Genomic DNA, 15,090 nt, shown 5'->3' on the forward strand with positions numbered 1-15,090 from the left:
GAAAGCCTTTCTGTTGTTGCCATGCAGAGAATACTTGACTAGATAATGTATAAGCCTTGGGTATTAAAGGACAGGATTCCATTATTTTAAAAAGCTCATTACACTTGTTGGAGACTTCCAGTCATCTCTACAGGCTTTACCCATAAACTAAACAGAATGCCAATCATGTGTGGTCCATAACCTGTACAGTAATCCTTTAAGCAATGTATCTTGAGCTTGTTTCTTGTTTGCTTTTCAATTTTTACTTTTATCATGTTTTCCCCATGAAACGTTGTCAGGCAGCAGGTCTTTTGGATAAGAAACATTTTTACAAGTTCACATAGATTTCTACTTTCAGCATGTTGCTTGGTACTTTAATAAAGCTGAATATATTATAATTAGAACTGCAGTGCAAGGAGAAGTAGTTTGAGTTGAGTGCTTCTGGTTTTTCTTATACTTGATTTTGACTGGCATTCCAGTAATGTATTTAAAAGTAATTTATTTTTCATGCCTCACAACCTTTTGTTTCCATCTAGATATTAAGTAAGCTGTCATGCAGCCAATGCATTGAAATATTTTTATTCTTCTACACTTATTTTTGTCTTGATTGGACTTTCATAATGATGGTTTGCCACCCAGGGCAGCGTATTTAATTAAAGTTAGTTTTTTTGTGGTTTTGTGCATAGCTCCTCCCCTTTATGGTTGACCACACCCCTTCCCTTTGACCCCGCCCATTCAGCGTCTCCTGCAGCCCCCCTGTGATTTGAAGTCACCAGCCGCCACTGGAAATAACCATTCAAATGACGTAATCCTAGACCACTTTGTTCTACTGGAAGGATTAGGTTATCCCACTTGACTCATGACATCTTCCTCTCGCAGGTACTTTCAACTCTTTATTAATTTCTATCCACAACTTCTCCTCTGGTTGATAAAAATGTGTCTGACCTGTATAAAAACTAAAGGGGCTAGAAACATTTTTACTGCTTGTATCTTCCTGCCTGTATCCATAAAACAGAGCTTCCAGTTTCTCAGTTTTTGTGTTCTATTTTTTTAGTCTCTTCCTACACATACTTAGCTGCCATAACAGAGCTAATTAATATTTAATTAAAATTTGGAAAGCAGTGTAGTTGTATATCTATGAAGAAGTGCAGGTCTGTGAATAGGAAAGTCTTTCCCAGTGTACTTCAATCCAAGAAAAGATGTATTCATTTGCTTTTTCTAACCTAAAAGGTTTGTCTCTTTTTTTTCTTATTCAGGATGAAATTCGTGAAAACCCTGACTTGATTCAGAGATACCGTAAACACATCACTCAAGACATTAACCAGACTAACCTCCATCATTTTGTAAAGTCGTACAAGAGGTATTTCATTTCTCTGATTTGTGTATGATTTCCATTAAGTATAAATTTTAACAAACTAGGTCTTTAGGTCAGATCTGTGATTTTAATATGTTGCATTTTGATTGTCTAGTCGAAGAGACTTGGAAATTGAGCGTCCCATTCCTGGAGGTGGTGCTGTCAAAACTTTAAAGTGAGTAGGCATTTTTGTTTTCCCAGTCTGAAGTTAACTCCATTGTTTTTGTGCTATTTCTGAACACAAACTCTTAAGAGTAGTTATTTCCTGAACTTTAGCATGTTATTGATAGCATAGTAGAACAAACTAGCCATTGTTTGTATCTTTTTCAGGAAGGGTTACTCTAAGGGTGTCTTTCTGAATGAGCCAGCTGAGAAGGTGAGGAATGATGAACCTCAGCCTGCAAAGTTCTGTCAATGGAGAGTAAGAGGATGTGCCCTGGGATACATTCTCTGCCTATAAATCCTTGGTAGACAGAAGGATCTAAGCATCTTTCCATACCCCCCCTGCACAAAGTTGTTTGGGATGACATCACTCAAGTGGGTGACAAAACCCTTATATTTGCACATTCTGTACCACTTCATTGGGTTGATTCAGGTATGCAGTGGCAAAGATTTGAGGCTTTAAGACAAAATAAGTAATTGGGTCACTAGTTGTCAGGTGAAGGAGGAAAAAAAAACAGTGTAAAAAATCGTATGCATGTGTGGTTTTCACTGAAGGTAGCTTTGATTTGCAAGAAAAAACAAGAGGTTAAAATGACTGCAAGTATGCTTGACTGAGTAGCCATTTAGTCAAAATGTGTAAGTCTGTAAATGGTATTTCTGGGCTCATCTTTGCATATGGAAGTTGTTGGCGGCCTATTTTAGAAGATTTTGAGTGGATTGGCATTACCCACCGTCTTTACTATCCCCTCAGATTTGTAGAAGTTTGTGTGCTAGCACTGTTTCACTGTATTTTCTTTTCCTTTTCTGCAGTAGTATGTGATTGTGAAGATAGAATGTGTAACTAACTGGGTGTGGGATGTGCCCCCTTGCAAAAAAATCTTTTCTTTGTGTTATATATGTTGTATAGGTTTTTGATGAAATAGCTTTTCAGTCATGTATAGCTGCATTCAAATGTACTTTCAGTCTTTTTGAACCAAGTAGACCACAGTCCAAGCTACCTTCAAAATGATTAAATGTGTGTGTGTGTGTGTGTGTGTGTGTGTGTGTGTGTGTGTGTGTGTGTGTGTGTGTGTCCACATGCATACACATACACACTTGCATGAAAGTGCTTTGCCCACCTTTTGACTTGTGTCCCAAAGTCGTTGTCCCCCACCTACAAAGTTTTCCATCTGACAACTGATAGAAACCTACAAGTGTTAAAAAAATTCCATCTGCCTCCCACCCCAACACACTCTCATAAACACACATGCAGACTCCCACTTGAAAAAAAAAATGGGAGAAACATTCCCCCAGATTTACTAATCTTCCGTGCAGGACTAGTCTAGTCCTGCACGGAAGCGTCAGTTTAGGAGGAGGATGGCAGCGCACCATGCATATTAATGAAGGCTCGCTGCCTGAACTCCTAATCCTTCAAGGAGCGTGTACGAGTGCAGTGGGCGTGTCTGAGAGCAGAGCTCTCAGAATAAACATGCCCATGCAATATAGAACAGCAGAAAGTGGAAATAAGTGAGTGAGGCCGCTCATAGGTGTCCGCATATCCAAACCAACATTCCCCAAGTGTACAACAGCAACACTACATATAAATCGACGAAACCCCTTTGTATTCATTGGAATTCGAGAACAGTTAACCGTAGGTGTGCAGATATGCCCATCATTGACCTACGGTTAAAGCAGCTTAAAAGGCTGAAGAGGATAAACAGGAAGATGTATGCAAATGAAGCAGCACAGCAGTAGTGTAGTGGGCAGCACATCCGCCTAACGAGCAGGCAATCCCGGTTCGAGTCCCACTGCAGCACATAACATTTCCCATGTGAATTCCGTATATGAACATTTTTTTCACGTTGTTTGCTGTATAACCTACGAAATAACATGAAAATGTGAACTGGAGTACTGCACATGTGAAGTGTCAGTGTCATAATGAATAAGGCACTAGTAAGCAGGGAGACGCAACGTACGTGATGGTCCTGAGAAGTGAAGAGTGGGGCAGTGTGTAGTGGTGTGTTTAGACCCGACCTGCACCCGGAGTAAGGAAGAGCGCTGAAGAGGATGTGCTGGTTGGAACTATGGCTGTGTAATTATGGGCCTAGCCATGCAGGTGTTGGCTGGAGGGGTACTCTGTGGACCGACCCAGGGATGTAAGCAGTAGTGTGCATTGGACAGAGACGATGCCTAACAAGCAGCCATGCCCGGTACGAGTCCCACTGCAGCAAAGTCTAGTATACATGGCACAGGACGGTATAACCAGATGTGTTGTTGCAAACCCACTAAATGACACCAAAAAACACATGGTCACGACACCCCACTGCAGGCATGTAAGCTGAACTAATTGGCATCACCAGGTATTATTGCTGTCCTCACCCCCACCCAGGGGTGTGAGTGTCCAAACCTACCCCCAAATGCAGGGTATATATCAAGCTGTCGCTGTAGATTAAATGGCCAGCTGTGGACCTTCCCATCAGCCTTCTTGCACATCCCTGGACATATCCCCTACTATCAGCCCCTCTGTGTGGCTCAATAACACCACTTACCTATCTACCCCTGTTTCATGACTGGTAATGTTAACAGTCAGAAGTAGGTGACACCCTCCTCACAACTATATTGGCAGAAACTGGAACCCCCGACCCACGTGTATTACCACAGCTGTCCTACACAACACATGTAAATAACATATGAAGTGTAAACCTCACTCATACTTGGATCACCACTTGGTGAAGTCCACCCCCCCCCCCCCAACTAACACACCAAGTAGCGACATCGACACCTCCAGTCCTGCCTCGCATACAAATCCCAGCATCCTGCAAACCTGCACTACTCCTCCACCAATCAGTCCAAGGGCCTGCTGTACAGTTAAAATGTCCCCCTCCACCTACCTACCTACAACCTCACTATTCACATCTACTCTACAACACAGGTATGGCATAACTAAACCTAGCCCGAATACCTGAGTGTAACCTATCCAGAACTGCTAAACTGATATCCCACTTCACCTTACATTGACCTTTGTCACCAGTCATACCTGACATGTACATCTGACTTAAGCATGTATAATACCGACATGTTAACGAAGTAGCGCGGGGGTATGTAGCAGCAAGCGGGATTACACCTGTTTGGGCAGCGGTAAGCAATGGCCACACTGTTTAAGCAATGTGGAGGGCAACCCAGTATAAGATGCCATAATCGGAGGTCAGCAAGTCTGAGCCTCGTGCACACTAGCGCATACCCGCATACACTTCCCCCACAGTGCCTTAGGCACTCTGTAGGCAACAGCTCTCGTTGTGCCCAGTAAAATAATCAGCACTCCCAGGATGTCCTTCATGGATGCATCTGCAGTCATAACAACTGGGTTGTCCTGTCGTCAGGCAGCCCTTCAGTCGGCCGGATTCCAAAGTCCGGGTCCGGCTTCGGCTGATGTCGCACTTCACCCGACGTCATCTCTGCTGGTCTCCGGGTATAAAGGCATCAGCCGACGCCATTTTCTTCAGTCTTTCTTGCCGTGGCCAAGCAGAAGCTGTTCGCAAGTGCCGGTCGGTCGGATCCAGAGATTACTACTACCGAATACTACTTCGAAGACTTCTAAAAGCTAAGTACCCCGTTGGGGACTCTTTCTTGCCTCAGCCGATGTCAGAAAAAGTCAATAACTGTTTAACTTGTGGGAAACAAATACCTCATAAAGATTTCCACTCTTACTGTTTGCCTTGTTTAGGCCCAGACCACGACGTAGCAGCCTGTTCGCCTGTGCTTCCTTCAACCGACGACGCTTAGGCGTCGGTCGGAGTTGCTGAACAGTTTTCGGTTCAGATTTTGCGTACATTATGCCGTCGGATCCTCCGACTACCCAAATTGTTAAGAAACGAAAGAAAAGACCGACACTCGCGGTCCACGGTTTCGGCGAAACCATGGTTAAGCAAAGCGAGTGTCTCGGTTTCGGCGAAACCGAGAAAACTGATCAAAGCACAGCTAGATCTTTGACTACTTCTGAGGTTCCTGCTACCTTACTTGAATCGGCCTCTGAAATTTTACCTACTACAGTGGTTTCTAGTGAATTATCAGACACCATCCCTTTGGATGTCTCTACCCCAGCACGTGGTGCTGCTAGGCCTCCTGCAGCCATGTCCATTAAGGCCTTTGCCAGGGCTAAAGCAGCCAAGTCTACTAAATCAGTGCCTGTTAAACCCCCCTCAACCAGGCCTACTTCTAGTTCACAAATGCTTACTCTGGCAGAAGATTTAATATCCTTAATTAGGGGATCTCAATCTCACCCAGACAGGGCCTCTCAGCCCCCAGAGAAGAGACCTAGGGCAGAGCCCCGAGCCTGTGTCCTCTGATGATTCTGCGGATGACTCAGATATTACAGACCAGCCAGAGGCTCCTTTCTCCAATTATGAAGACTCAGATGCTGAAGAATCCATTCCAGCTGCTTCTCCACCAGAAGAATTCTCCTTTGGGAAACCTTACATGCCATGCGAGAACAATTCCAATGGCAGCAACAGGATTTCTCAGATTCCAGAAAAGACTTAGGACTTTTCTGCACCTTCCACAACACAGGCCCTTAGCTATACCTCCTGTCCTCTCTGTTGTGGACGATGCCTTTAATGATGTCTGCTCTGCACCAGATTCCTTACCTCCAGCCCCTGCCAAACCAGACAGATTTTACAGGGTTCCAGACACTCATCATCACCTATACAAGGCCCCACTTGCAGACCCCGAAACTATATCCCAGGGGCCTAAGGCAGTAGCCTCGACCACAGCAAAAAACCCTATTCCTTCTGAAAGGGAAGCCAGGTCTTTAGACAGATGGGGCAAAAAAGTTTATACCTCAGCTACTCTCTCAGTTTCACATGATACAATACCAAGAGTTTATGCTTGATCAGTTAACTAATAAACTATCCTCTGATGACTCTATAGATAAGAAATATGTATTAGAAATGGTAAATAACATAGAACAGGTTAGTAACCATTCTTTAAAATGTGCCTATGATGCACTGGAGGCTTCATTTAGATCAGACATGACTGGCACAGTGATAAGAAGACATGCATGGCTGAAGGAACAAGTCTTACCGGATCATGTTAAAGCTAAGTTATTAGATGCTCCTATGGATAAGACCAGTTTGTTTGGTACACCTGCCCAGCAGGTAATGAAGAAAATGGAAGAAAAGGCAAAATCTGTTCAAACGGTTAAAGATTTCTTGCAGGTTCAGCCCCCAAGGTTTAGCAGGAACTGGCCTGCCAAAAATTGGTCCTTTCCTGACTCCACAAGATCCCAAAGGGGCAGGAATAGACGTTCCAGAGGCAGAAACCAATCCAGAGGAGGTGCCTACAGAGGACGACAGTGGCAAGGTAATAACAGAGGCACAGACACAGCCACTACCACTACAACAGCACAATCACAGTGACTTAACTCTACATCCGCCTACCAGGGAACAAATAGCAGCTCCATTAGGCGGAAAATTAACCTTATTTTTGAAAAACTGGCACTACATCACAAAAGACAAGTGGATTTTGCAAACCATAGACCAAGGTTACCGGTTCCACTTTCACACTTTACCAGTCAAAAGAGGAATGCCAAACCTGCCTCCAAATCAAAAAACAGAAGCTCTACAGCAGATAATGCAATTAGCAAAGATGAGAGCTGTGGAAAGAGTGCCAATAACAGAACAAGGCAAAGGATTTTACTCCAGACTATTCCTAGTTCCAAGAAAGGAAAAAAGTTGGAGACCTATTCTCGACCTGTCCACCTTAAATACATACATCATTGTCCCAAAATTCAAAATGCTGACCCTACAGCAACTTCTTCCCATGCTGGGCAAGGAGTGTTGGCTGGTAACTCTAGATCTCAAGGAGGCATACCTGCACGTCCCCATTCGACCAATTTGCAGAAGATACCTCAGATTTCTTGCAGGATCAGAGCATTATCAATTCTCAGCATTGCCCTTTGGCTTATCTACTGCCCAGAGTATTCACAAAATGCCTGGCATCAGTAATCGCCCACTGCAGACTACAGGGAATCCAAATTTACCCATACTTGGACGACTGCCTGCTACAAGGGGACAACAAAAGCAAGCTGACAACAGATTTACAAAGGGTCATTTACTTGCTACAAGCACTGGGATACACAGTCAATTTACAAAAGTCAAGGCTGATACCATCCCAAACAAGGACATTCCTGGGCGGAATTGGACACTGTAAAACAAATGGCATTCCTAACCGCAGAAAAACAAAAAGAACTCCCTCTTTACTTCTTGGCTCTAACAAAACAGAACAAGTTAACAGCAAGAAAAGTCCTGCAGGCCTTGGGCTACATGGCATCATGCATAATCTTGGTTCCACATGCCAGACTACATATGAGAAAACTACAGTGGTACCTAAGGAATTTATGGTCCCAACACAGGCACAGCCTAGAAGCAGAAATTCCACTAATCCCATGCCTAAAACAGGAGTTCCGATGGTGGACACAAGCATGCCAGTCAAACCCAGGCCTACCCTTTCACAGCTATCAAGCAAGCCAGACCATCACAACAGACGCCTCAGACCTAGGATGGGGGGCTCACATGCTGGACAAATGCGTACAATGATTGTGGACGCAGGATCAACTCCACCTGCACATCAACCTAAAAGAAATGCTGGCAGTAAAACTGGCAATCCAAAATTTCAGACCATTTCTCAAAGAGGGCCATTTGATGTTAAGGACAGACAACACCACAGTCATGTGGTACATAAACAAGCAGGGAGGCACTCATTCATACCCCCTATGCAGAATGACTTTGGAGCTTTGGAACCTGGCACTCAGCTACAACATCCAGTTACAGGCAATATTTGTACCGGGAAAGGACAATACTCTAGCAGACATATTGAGCAGAACCACATCGGATGCCCACGAATGGATGCTACACCCGGACATCTTCAAGACCATCTCAAAGAAATGGGGAAGACCACAGATAGATCTATTCGCTTCCCTCTCAATCACCAGCTCAAAAATTCTGCACAAGGACATTCCACCCACTTGCATGGAAAGTGGATTCGCTCTCCTTCAGCTGGAAAGGTCTAACAGCATATGCATTTCCACCTCTTCCCTTGATACACAAGGTATTACTAAAAATCAAGGAGGAACGTCCAAGGATAACCCTGATAGCTCCAAACTGGCCAAGACAACACTGGTACCCATTGCTGAGGAGCATGTCTCGGGACAACATGTGGCCAATACCCCTGATGCCTTTGATGTTAACTCAGAACAACTACACCAGCATCGGTCGAAAGCTGAAAACGTTGCAACTGACTGCATGGAACATCACATAGCAGCAACTAACCCAGAACTTTCCCAAAGGGTTAAAGACATTATCCTTGAAGCCCGCAGACCTTCAACAAGAAGGAACTATGCAGGAAAATGGAAAAGGTTTGTCATTTGGAGCACTGAAAGAGGAAATGATGTGTCAATTATAGATATGGCTAACATCCTGGAGTATCTGGCAGAGCTTCTACATACAGGCCTGTCCTACTCCTCCATCAAGATACATGCATCAGCTATTTCAGCAGAATACAGCTTTGATCCACCTGTCTTTTCACATCCTTTACTCAGGCAGTTCCTCAGAGGAATCAAGAATGTAAAACCTCCAAGGAAACCACCATTGCCAGCTTGGGATTTGAACTTTGTGCTAGAAAAATTGACACTCGCACCCTTTGAACCAGCAGCTACAGCGGACCTACAGCATCTATCGTGGAAAACTGCTTTCCTACTGGCAATAACCTCAGCAAGGAGGGTCTCTGAACTTCAGGCCCTAATGGCAGTACAGCCCTTCCTAATCTTCCACCAAGATAGAGTGTCCATGAGGACTAATCCTACCTTTATGCCTAAGGTGATATCCAGAGTGTCTTTAAACCAGGCAATCCACCTACCTACCTTCTTTCCCAACCCACAAAACAGAGGGAAAGAATGCTGCATTCCTTGGATGTACATAGACAGTTACGCTACTACCTGGACAGAACAAAAAGTAGCAGAAAAACTGACCAGCTTTTTGTAGCCTATGCAACAGGAAGGGAAGGAAAAGCTATTTCCAAACAGACAATCTCCAAATGGATAGGAAATTGCATACGATTCTGTTACTCCTTCCATGGAAAACCAATTCCACAGAACATAAGGCCTCATTCTACAAGGGCAACAGCCACTACCACAGCCTTCTTACGAGGAGTGGCAACCAAGGACATTATTGAGGCGGCTACTTGGACCTCCGTGCATACATTTGCCAAGCATTGTAACTTACCTTTGTATTCCAGATCCCGAGCAGGGTTTGCCACTGCTGTGCTGCAAGGGATCCTAACCACACCATAATCTAATTTTTTCCTCCTCCCTTAGTTGGCTATGGTATTCTACCCAGTTGTTATGACTGCAGATGCATCCATGAAGGACATAGTACAGTTTTGTACCTACCATAAATGTAGATGTCCGAACTGGATAGCATCTGCAGTCAGGATTACCCTCCCTCCTTCCCCTCTGTGGTACTCCTAGGGTATTTACCCTCCTAATAGCTAGCTAGTGGGGGGAGTCTCTTATGGTGTATTTGTTTGTATATATGTACATACATGCTTATTTTCTGAGTTTGCCTTCTATCCTTTTGGAAACATTGGCATTTATCCAAAAATTAGCCTTCCAGGAAGGGCAACTGGCATCTGGGGCAAGAAACACTGAAGAAAATGGCGTCGGCTGATGCCTTTATACCCGGAGACCAGCAGAGATGACGTCAGGTGAAGTGCGACATCAGCCGAAGCCGGACCCGGACTTTGGAATCCGGCCGACTGAAGGGCTGCCTGACGACAGGACAACCCAGTTGTTATGACTGCAGATGCTATCCAGTTCGGACATCTACATTTATGGTAGGTACAAAACTGTACTTTCCCCCACCCTGCACACTATAGTCCAAGTGAGTTACCACGAAGGCATGGCAGATGTGCAATCAGCTGCTGTTATCACTAACATATCATCCAGCACAGTCAGTCAACAGTATAGGAAATGTATGTAGAGTAATACCAGCAAACATGTGCACATTGCACAATCACAGTATTCCGAGCAGTCTGAGTATCAGTGAACAGTGCCTGTCCATACATACTGTGAGAACAGTAGTCTTGCATAATACTGAAGAGAGGAATGAAAAACGGGGCACGCTGTGGGGTCGTGCTTCATCCATGCAACCGGGAGATGAGGCTGGTCCGGTGTGTGAGCAAACTGCTGCATCTCAAACCCCTGGCAGGATGCTACCAGTGGGAGAAACAGTGTAGACCAGCAAAGTCTACTCGTGACACAACAGGTCCGTCCTTGGCGGGACGAACCAGACTTTGTGGATCACAAGGATGTGTCCACCAGTATCGGAGGAGGATCAAGGGAAGTGTCGAACATACGTGGACTAAACGGATGAAGAGCCTGCAGAAGGTTGCGTCGAGACAGTATAATGGAGGAGTACCGAGACATGCAGAGAGGGAAATGTGTGGAGGTGTGGTATGGCAGGGCTAGCAACTTGGAGAATGGATGGATGCTGTGTACATGGAGCTCAGAGGCTGGGGAAAGGGAGCATGGGTATGACATTAAGGTTGACATATTAAAATGGACAAACGCTCCTGAAGATTCCTGCACTTCCAGCTGAGAGCCAGTCATTTCCAGTTCAGAGCACTGCCGTTTTGTCTCGCCACAGCCCCCAGGGTGTTTACCAAATGCATGGCAGTGGGTAGCAGCTCCTCTCAGACTGCAGGGATTTCGAGTTTTTCCTCATCACAATGACTGGCCTCTTACTGCTACCACCAGGCATTAACTAGAACGAGCAAGAGGTTATACCCTTTTATCTTTGCTCTTCATTAGGCATTACAGTAAATCACGAAAAGTCAAACCTACAACCTACTCAACAATTGGAATTTATCGGAGCTCTAATAAACACTGTTACAAGAATTGCTTCACTCCCAGTAGACTGACTGCAAAAGATCAGATTACAAGTAAACCATATAGTTCAGAACAGAAGTGTTCCGGCCAGACTCTTCCTACAGGTGCTGGGCTCGATGGCAGCCTCTGTAACTCTAGTTCCCTTGGCCATATATCACATACGGATTCTACAATGGCTTCTAGCCTCTCAATGGTCCCTATTGAATCGGCTGATGTCATACCGCATCTTGATCACCAGTTGCTGCAAACAAGACCTGTCTTGGTGGCTCCATTCCAATGAGATTCTTTCGGGCTGTCCTTTCATCCTTCTACGCTCCCAAACCATAGTGATCACGGATGTTTCCCAGATTGGGGGGGGGGGGGTTATCTGGGAAGGACTGTCCAAGGCACTTGGTCCCAACAGGAGACCAGTTTGTACATCGATGGTCTAGAGATGAGGGTGGTAGTCTTGGCATTGCAAGCATTTCAAGATGCTATTCCCTTGCGAAAAGTAGCAATTCAGACAGACAACATGTCGTTGGTCTGGTACATCAACATAGAAATCTTACCCACTTTGTTGAGAAGCCCCTGGAGTCTGGCAATTAAATAACTCCCAAACGCTAAAGGTGGTCTGTCACAAAAACAGTCAATATTAGCAGAAAAAAGACAGAAAATCCATCCAAGGATGGCCAATCAACGAAATCCACAAGTGTTTCAATTAAAATGTAGTCCTTTAATACGAATAAAACTTCGACTTGAAAATAAAATGAAAAATAAAAAAGCCCAAAACTGTCCCTTGAAGATATCCGATAAGCGCTTTTGACTCTAAGGTTACGATCTGAGGAAGACAACAGTCGAAAGCGCTTATCGGATATCTTCAAGGGACAGTTTTGAGCTTTTTTATTTTTCATTTTATTTTCAAGTCGAATTCGTATTAAAGGACTACATTTTAATTGGAACACTTGTGGATTTCGTTGATTGGCCATCCTTGGGTGGATTTTCTGTCTTTTTTTCTGCTAATGGAGTCTGGCAATGGGTGATTAATTGCAGCCATTTTCTCATAGCAATGCATATTCCGTGGAGCTCCAACACGATAGCAGACAAACTGAGCAGAACAATTCTAATGCCTCACGAGTGGTCTCAGTCCTGTGGTGGCGGAGAAGATATTCTGCCTTTGCGGCAACCCTGCTACGATCTGTTTGCGTCATCTGTCAGCAAGTGCAGCAGTTACTTTGCCCTAATCCCGCCCCCACCCTGAGGGAGTCACCCAGCGATGCTCTTCTCCACGATTGGCTTCCCACGGTCTTCTGCATGCCTTTCCTGCAACTTCTCTGATATCCCAGTTCCTAAAGAATGTCAAGAGGTCGGAGAACACAATAATCCTCATTGCTCTTTTCTGGCCTTGACAGGTTTGGTTTACCTTCATATGGCCTCTTCTACCTCAGAAACCTTTGATTCTGGACCCAGCTCCAGATTTATTATCTCATCCAGAAGGTATAATCCATCTGAATCTCCAGCATCTCAAGCTCACTGTGTAGCTACTCCATTTCCCATGATTACCAGGTATTCTTCCCTTACCTTACTAGTTTGACGTATCATTTTGGCACATCACAAACCTTCAGCTAGGAAACTGTACCAGAGTAAATGGGGAAAATTTGCTACATGGGCTCTTAACAATGACGTTGACTGTTATACAGCTCCCGTGGATAAAGTTTTGGATTTTCTAGCTGTTCTTTTTCAGTCTGGCTTTTCAGCCACTAGATAGATAATTTCCATATTGGTTTCTGTGGTTCTTCACTTGTGTCGCATAAACTTTGTAAAGCTTTTTTGAAGGGAACCCTGATGTTAAGGCCTCCATTTAAAGAGCCCACTGCTGCGTGGGATTTACCCTCAGTCCTACAGTCTCTTACTCTATCCCCTTTTGAACCTTCAGCTACTTGTGATTTAAAATTTCTGACATGGAAAACTTTGTTTTTATTATAGATTCATAGGTAGGTACTAGGCTATTGGTCCTAGGGCCTATACAAGCCTAGCCAAAAAGGTACCCTGGCTTTCGCCACCCGAGAACATTATTTTCCTGTGCCCCTGTCAAGCAGAACCACAGAAGTGATCCCCGGGGTGAATTTCCTATTGGCCATCCAATTATCAAGATTTTTCTTGAAGAGTGCTAATGAGGAGCTCTGTTTGACATAGATAAGGTAGTCTGTTCCAGCATATGGGAAGTCTCTGAGACAGGAATCTTTCCCTCCAGCATGTTCTGTTTATTGTGGTGACATGGTTTTGGGTCCCTAGAGCGTGTAGCTCGGAGGGATTGGGATTTCTTTAGGTGGAGCATGTCCAACAGCTCTAGGTTTGACATTAGCATTGTATGTTAGGCAGAGATCACCTCTGAGTAGGCAATATGCGACGGAGTAAAGCTGGAGTTTTTTGAGATGGTCTGCGTAAGGCATCTGTTTGAGGCCAGTAATCCTCTTTGTGAGGTATTTTTGCGGCCGTTCCCGTTGTTGTAGATGTCTTGTGTGGTACATACCAAAAGCGGCATTGTACTCTATAATGAGTCTAATGAGTGATGAGTAGAGGGGAACAATGACCTCTTTTTTTTCTGGATGAGAAACCTTTTGTGATGATGTGTGCCACATAGAAGAATTTCCTGACCACTGTGGCGATGATTATCAAAGGAGAGACTACTGTCCACCTGTGTCCCAAGGTCTCTTATCACACTTTTGGTGTTAAGTAGACTACAGCCTATATGGTAGTTCATGGGTACAGAGTTTTTACCAAAGGGGATGACAGTGCACTTTTTGGCATTGAGCTTGAGACCACGTCTTTGACACAAGGCATCTGTCTCAGTGAGGCCCTTATGTAGGATGTCCACATTGTTAGGAGTTTCGATTATGGCTCCTAGTTTGCAGTCATCTTCAAATTTAGTTAGCCAAAGACCTTCTGTGTTAGCCTGTACTTCAGAGAAGTAGATACCAAACAGGAGAGGACCCAGGACTGAACCCTTTGGTACTCCACTTGTCACTGGTCTGAAGTCTGATTTGGAGTCTGCTACTTTCACAGTGTGGGTTCTGTCAGTAAGCCAGTTGGCAGCCCATCTTGTGACATAGGGATTTATACCTAGTTTAGTGAGTTTATCTATAATTCCAGAGTGGGAGATGGTGTTGAACGCCTTGGTGAGATCTTGATAGGCTGTATGAACTACCTTACCCTCATCTATGGCTTTGGTGACTACTTCAAAGAAGTCTTTCAGGTTTAGGAAACATGATCTGCCTTTTACAAACCCAAACTGTGTGAGGTCCAGAGTTTGGAGATCTCCAGTGTCTTTGTTTGAGTTCCATGATGATACGTTCCATGGCCTTGCAGACGAGGCTCGTCAGACTAATGGGGCGATAGTTCCCGGGATCTGTTGTGGCCCCCCCCCTTTCTGGAGTGGGATAACTGTCACGGTGTGCCATTCTATGGGCACAAAGCCTGAGGTGAAGCTATGATTGAACATGGTACTTAGGTGGGGAGCCAGTTCATTCTATAGTTCATGTAGAAGTCAGCCTGGGATGTTGTCAGGTCCCATGGATGCTGTGTTCTTGGCTTTGGAGAGTGGGGTTTTTACCTGTGCAGCTGTGATTACAGGAACTTTGCATTCTTCCGGTATAAAGATGGGCCAGGGGGGTAAAGTTAGCACTGAACCTATCTGCCA

At 44.6% G+C, this 15,090-nt stretch overlaps 1 protein-coding gene across 1 annotated transcript in view; it reads left to right on the plus strand.

Moving 5' to 3' along the window:
- NDRG1 (N-myc downstream regulated 1) overlaps positions 1-15,090 on the plus strand; it is an 896,718-nt gene that overhangs the window by 422,917 nt on the left and 458,711 nt on the right. The window contains exons 10-11 of the mRNA XM_044066941.1: positions 1,236-1,339; positions 1,449-1,508. Coding sequence (XP_043922876.1) covers positions 1,236-1,339; positions 1,449-1,508 — 164 coding nt within the window. The remainder of the gene's footprint in view (positions 1-1,235; positions 1,340-1,448; positions 1,509-15,090) is intronic.

Source organism: Protopterus annectens, chromosome 3.part1 (genome assembly GCF_019279795.1).
Source record: "Protopterus annectens isolate FY-2018-M chromosome 3.part1, PAN1.0, whole genome shotgun sequence".
NCBI lineage: Eukaryota > Metazoa > Chordata > Ceratodontiformes > Protopteridae > Protopterus > Protopterus annectens.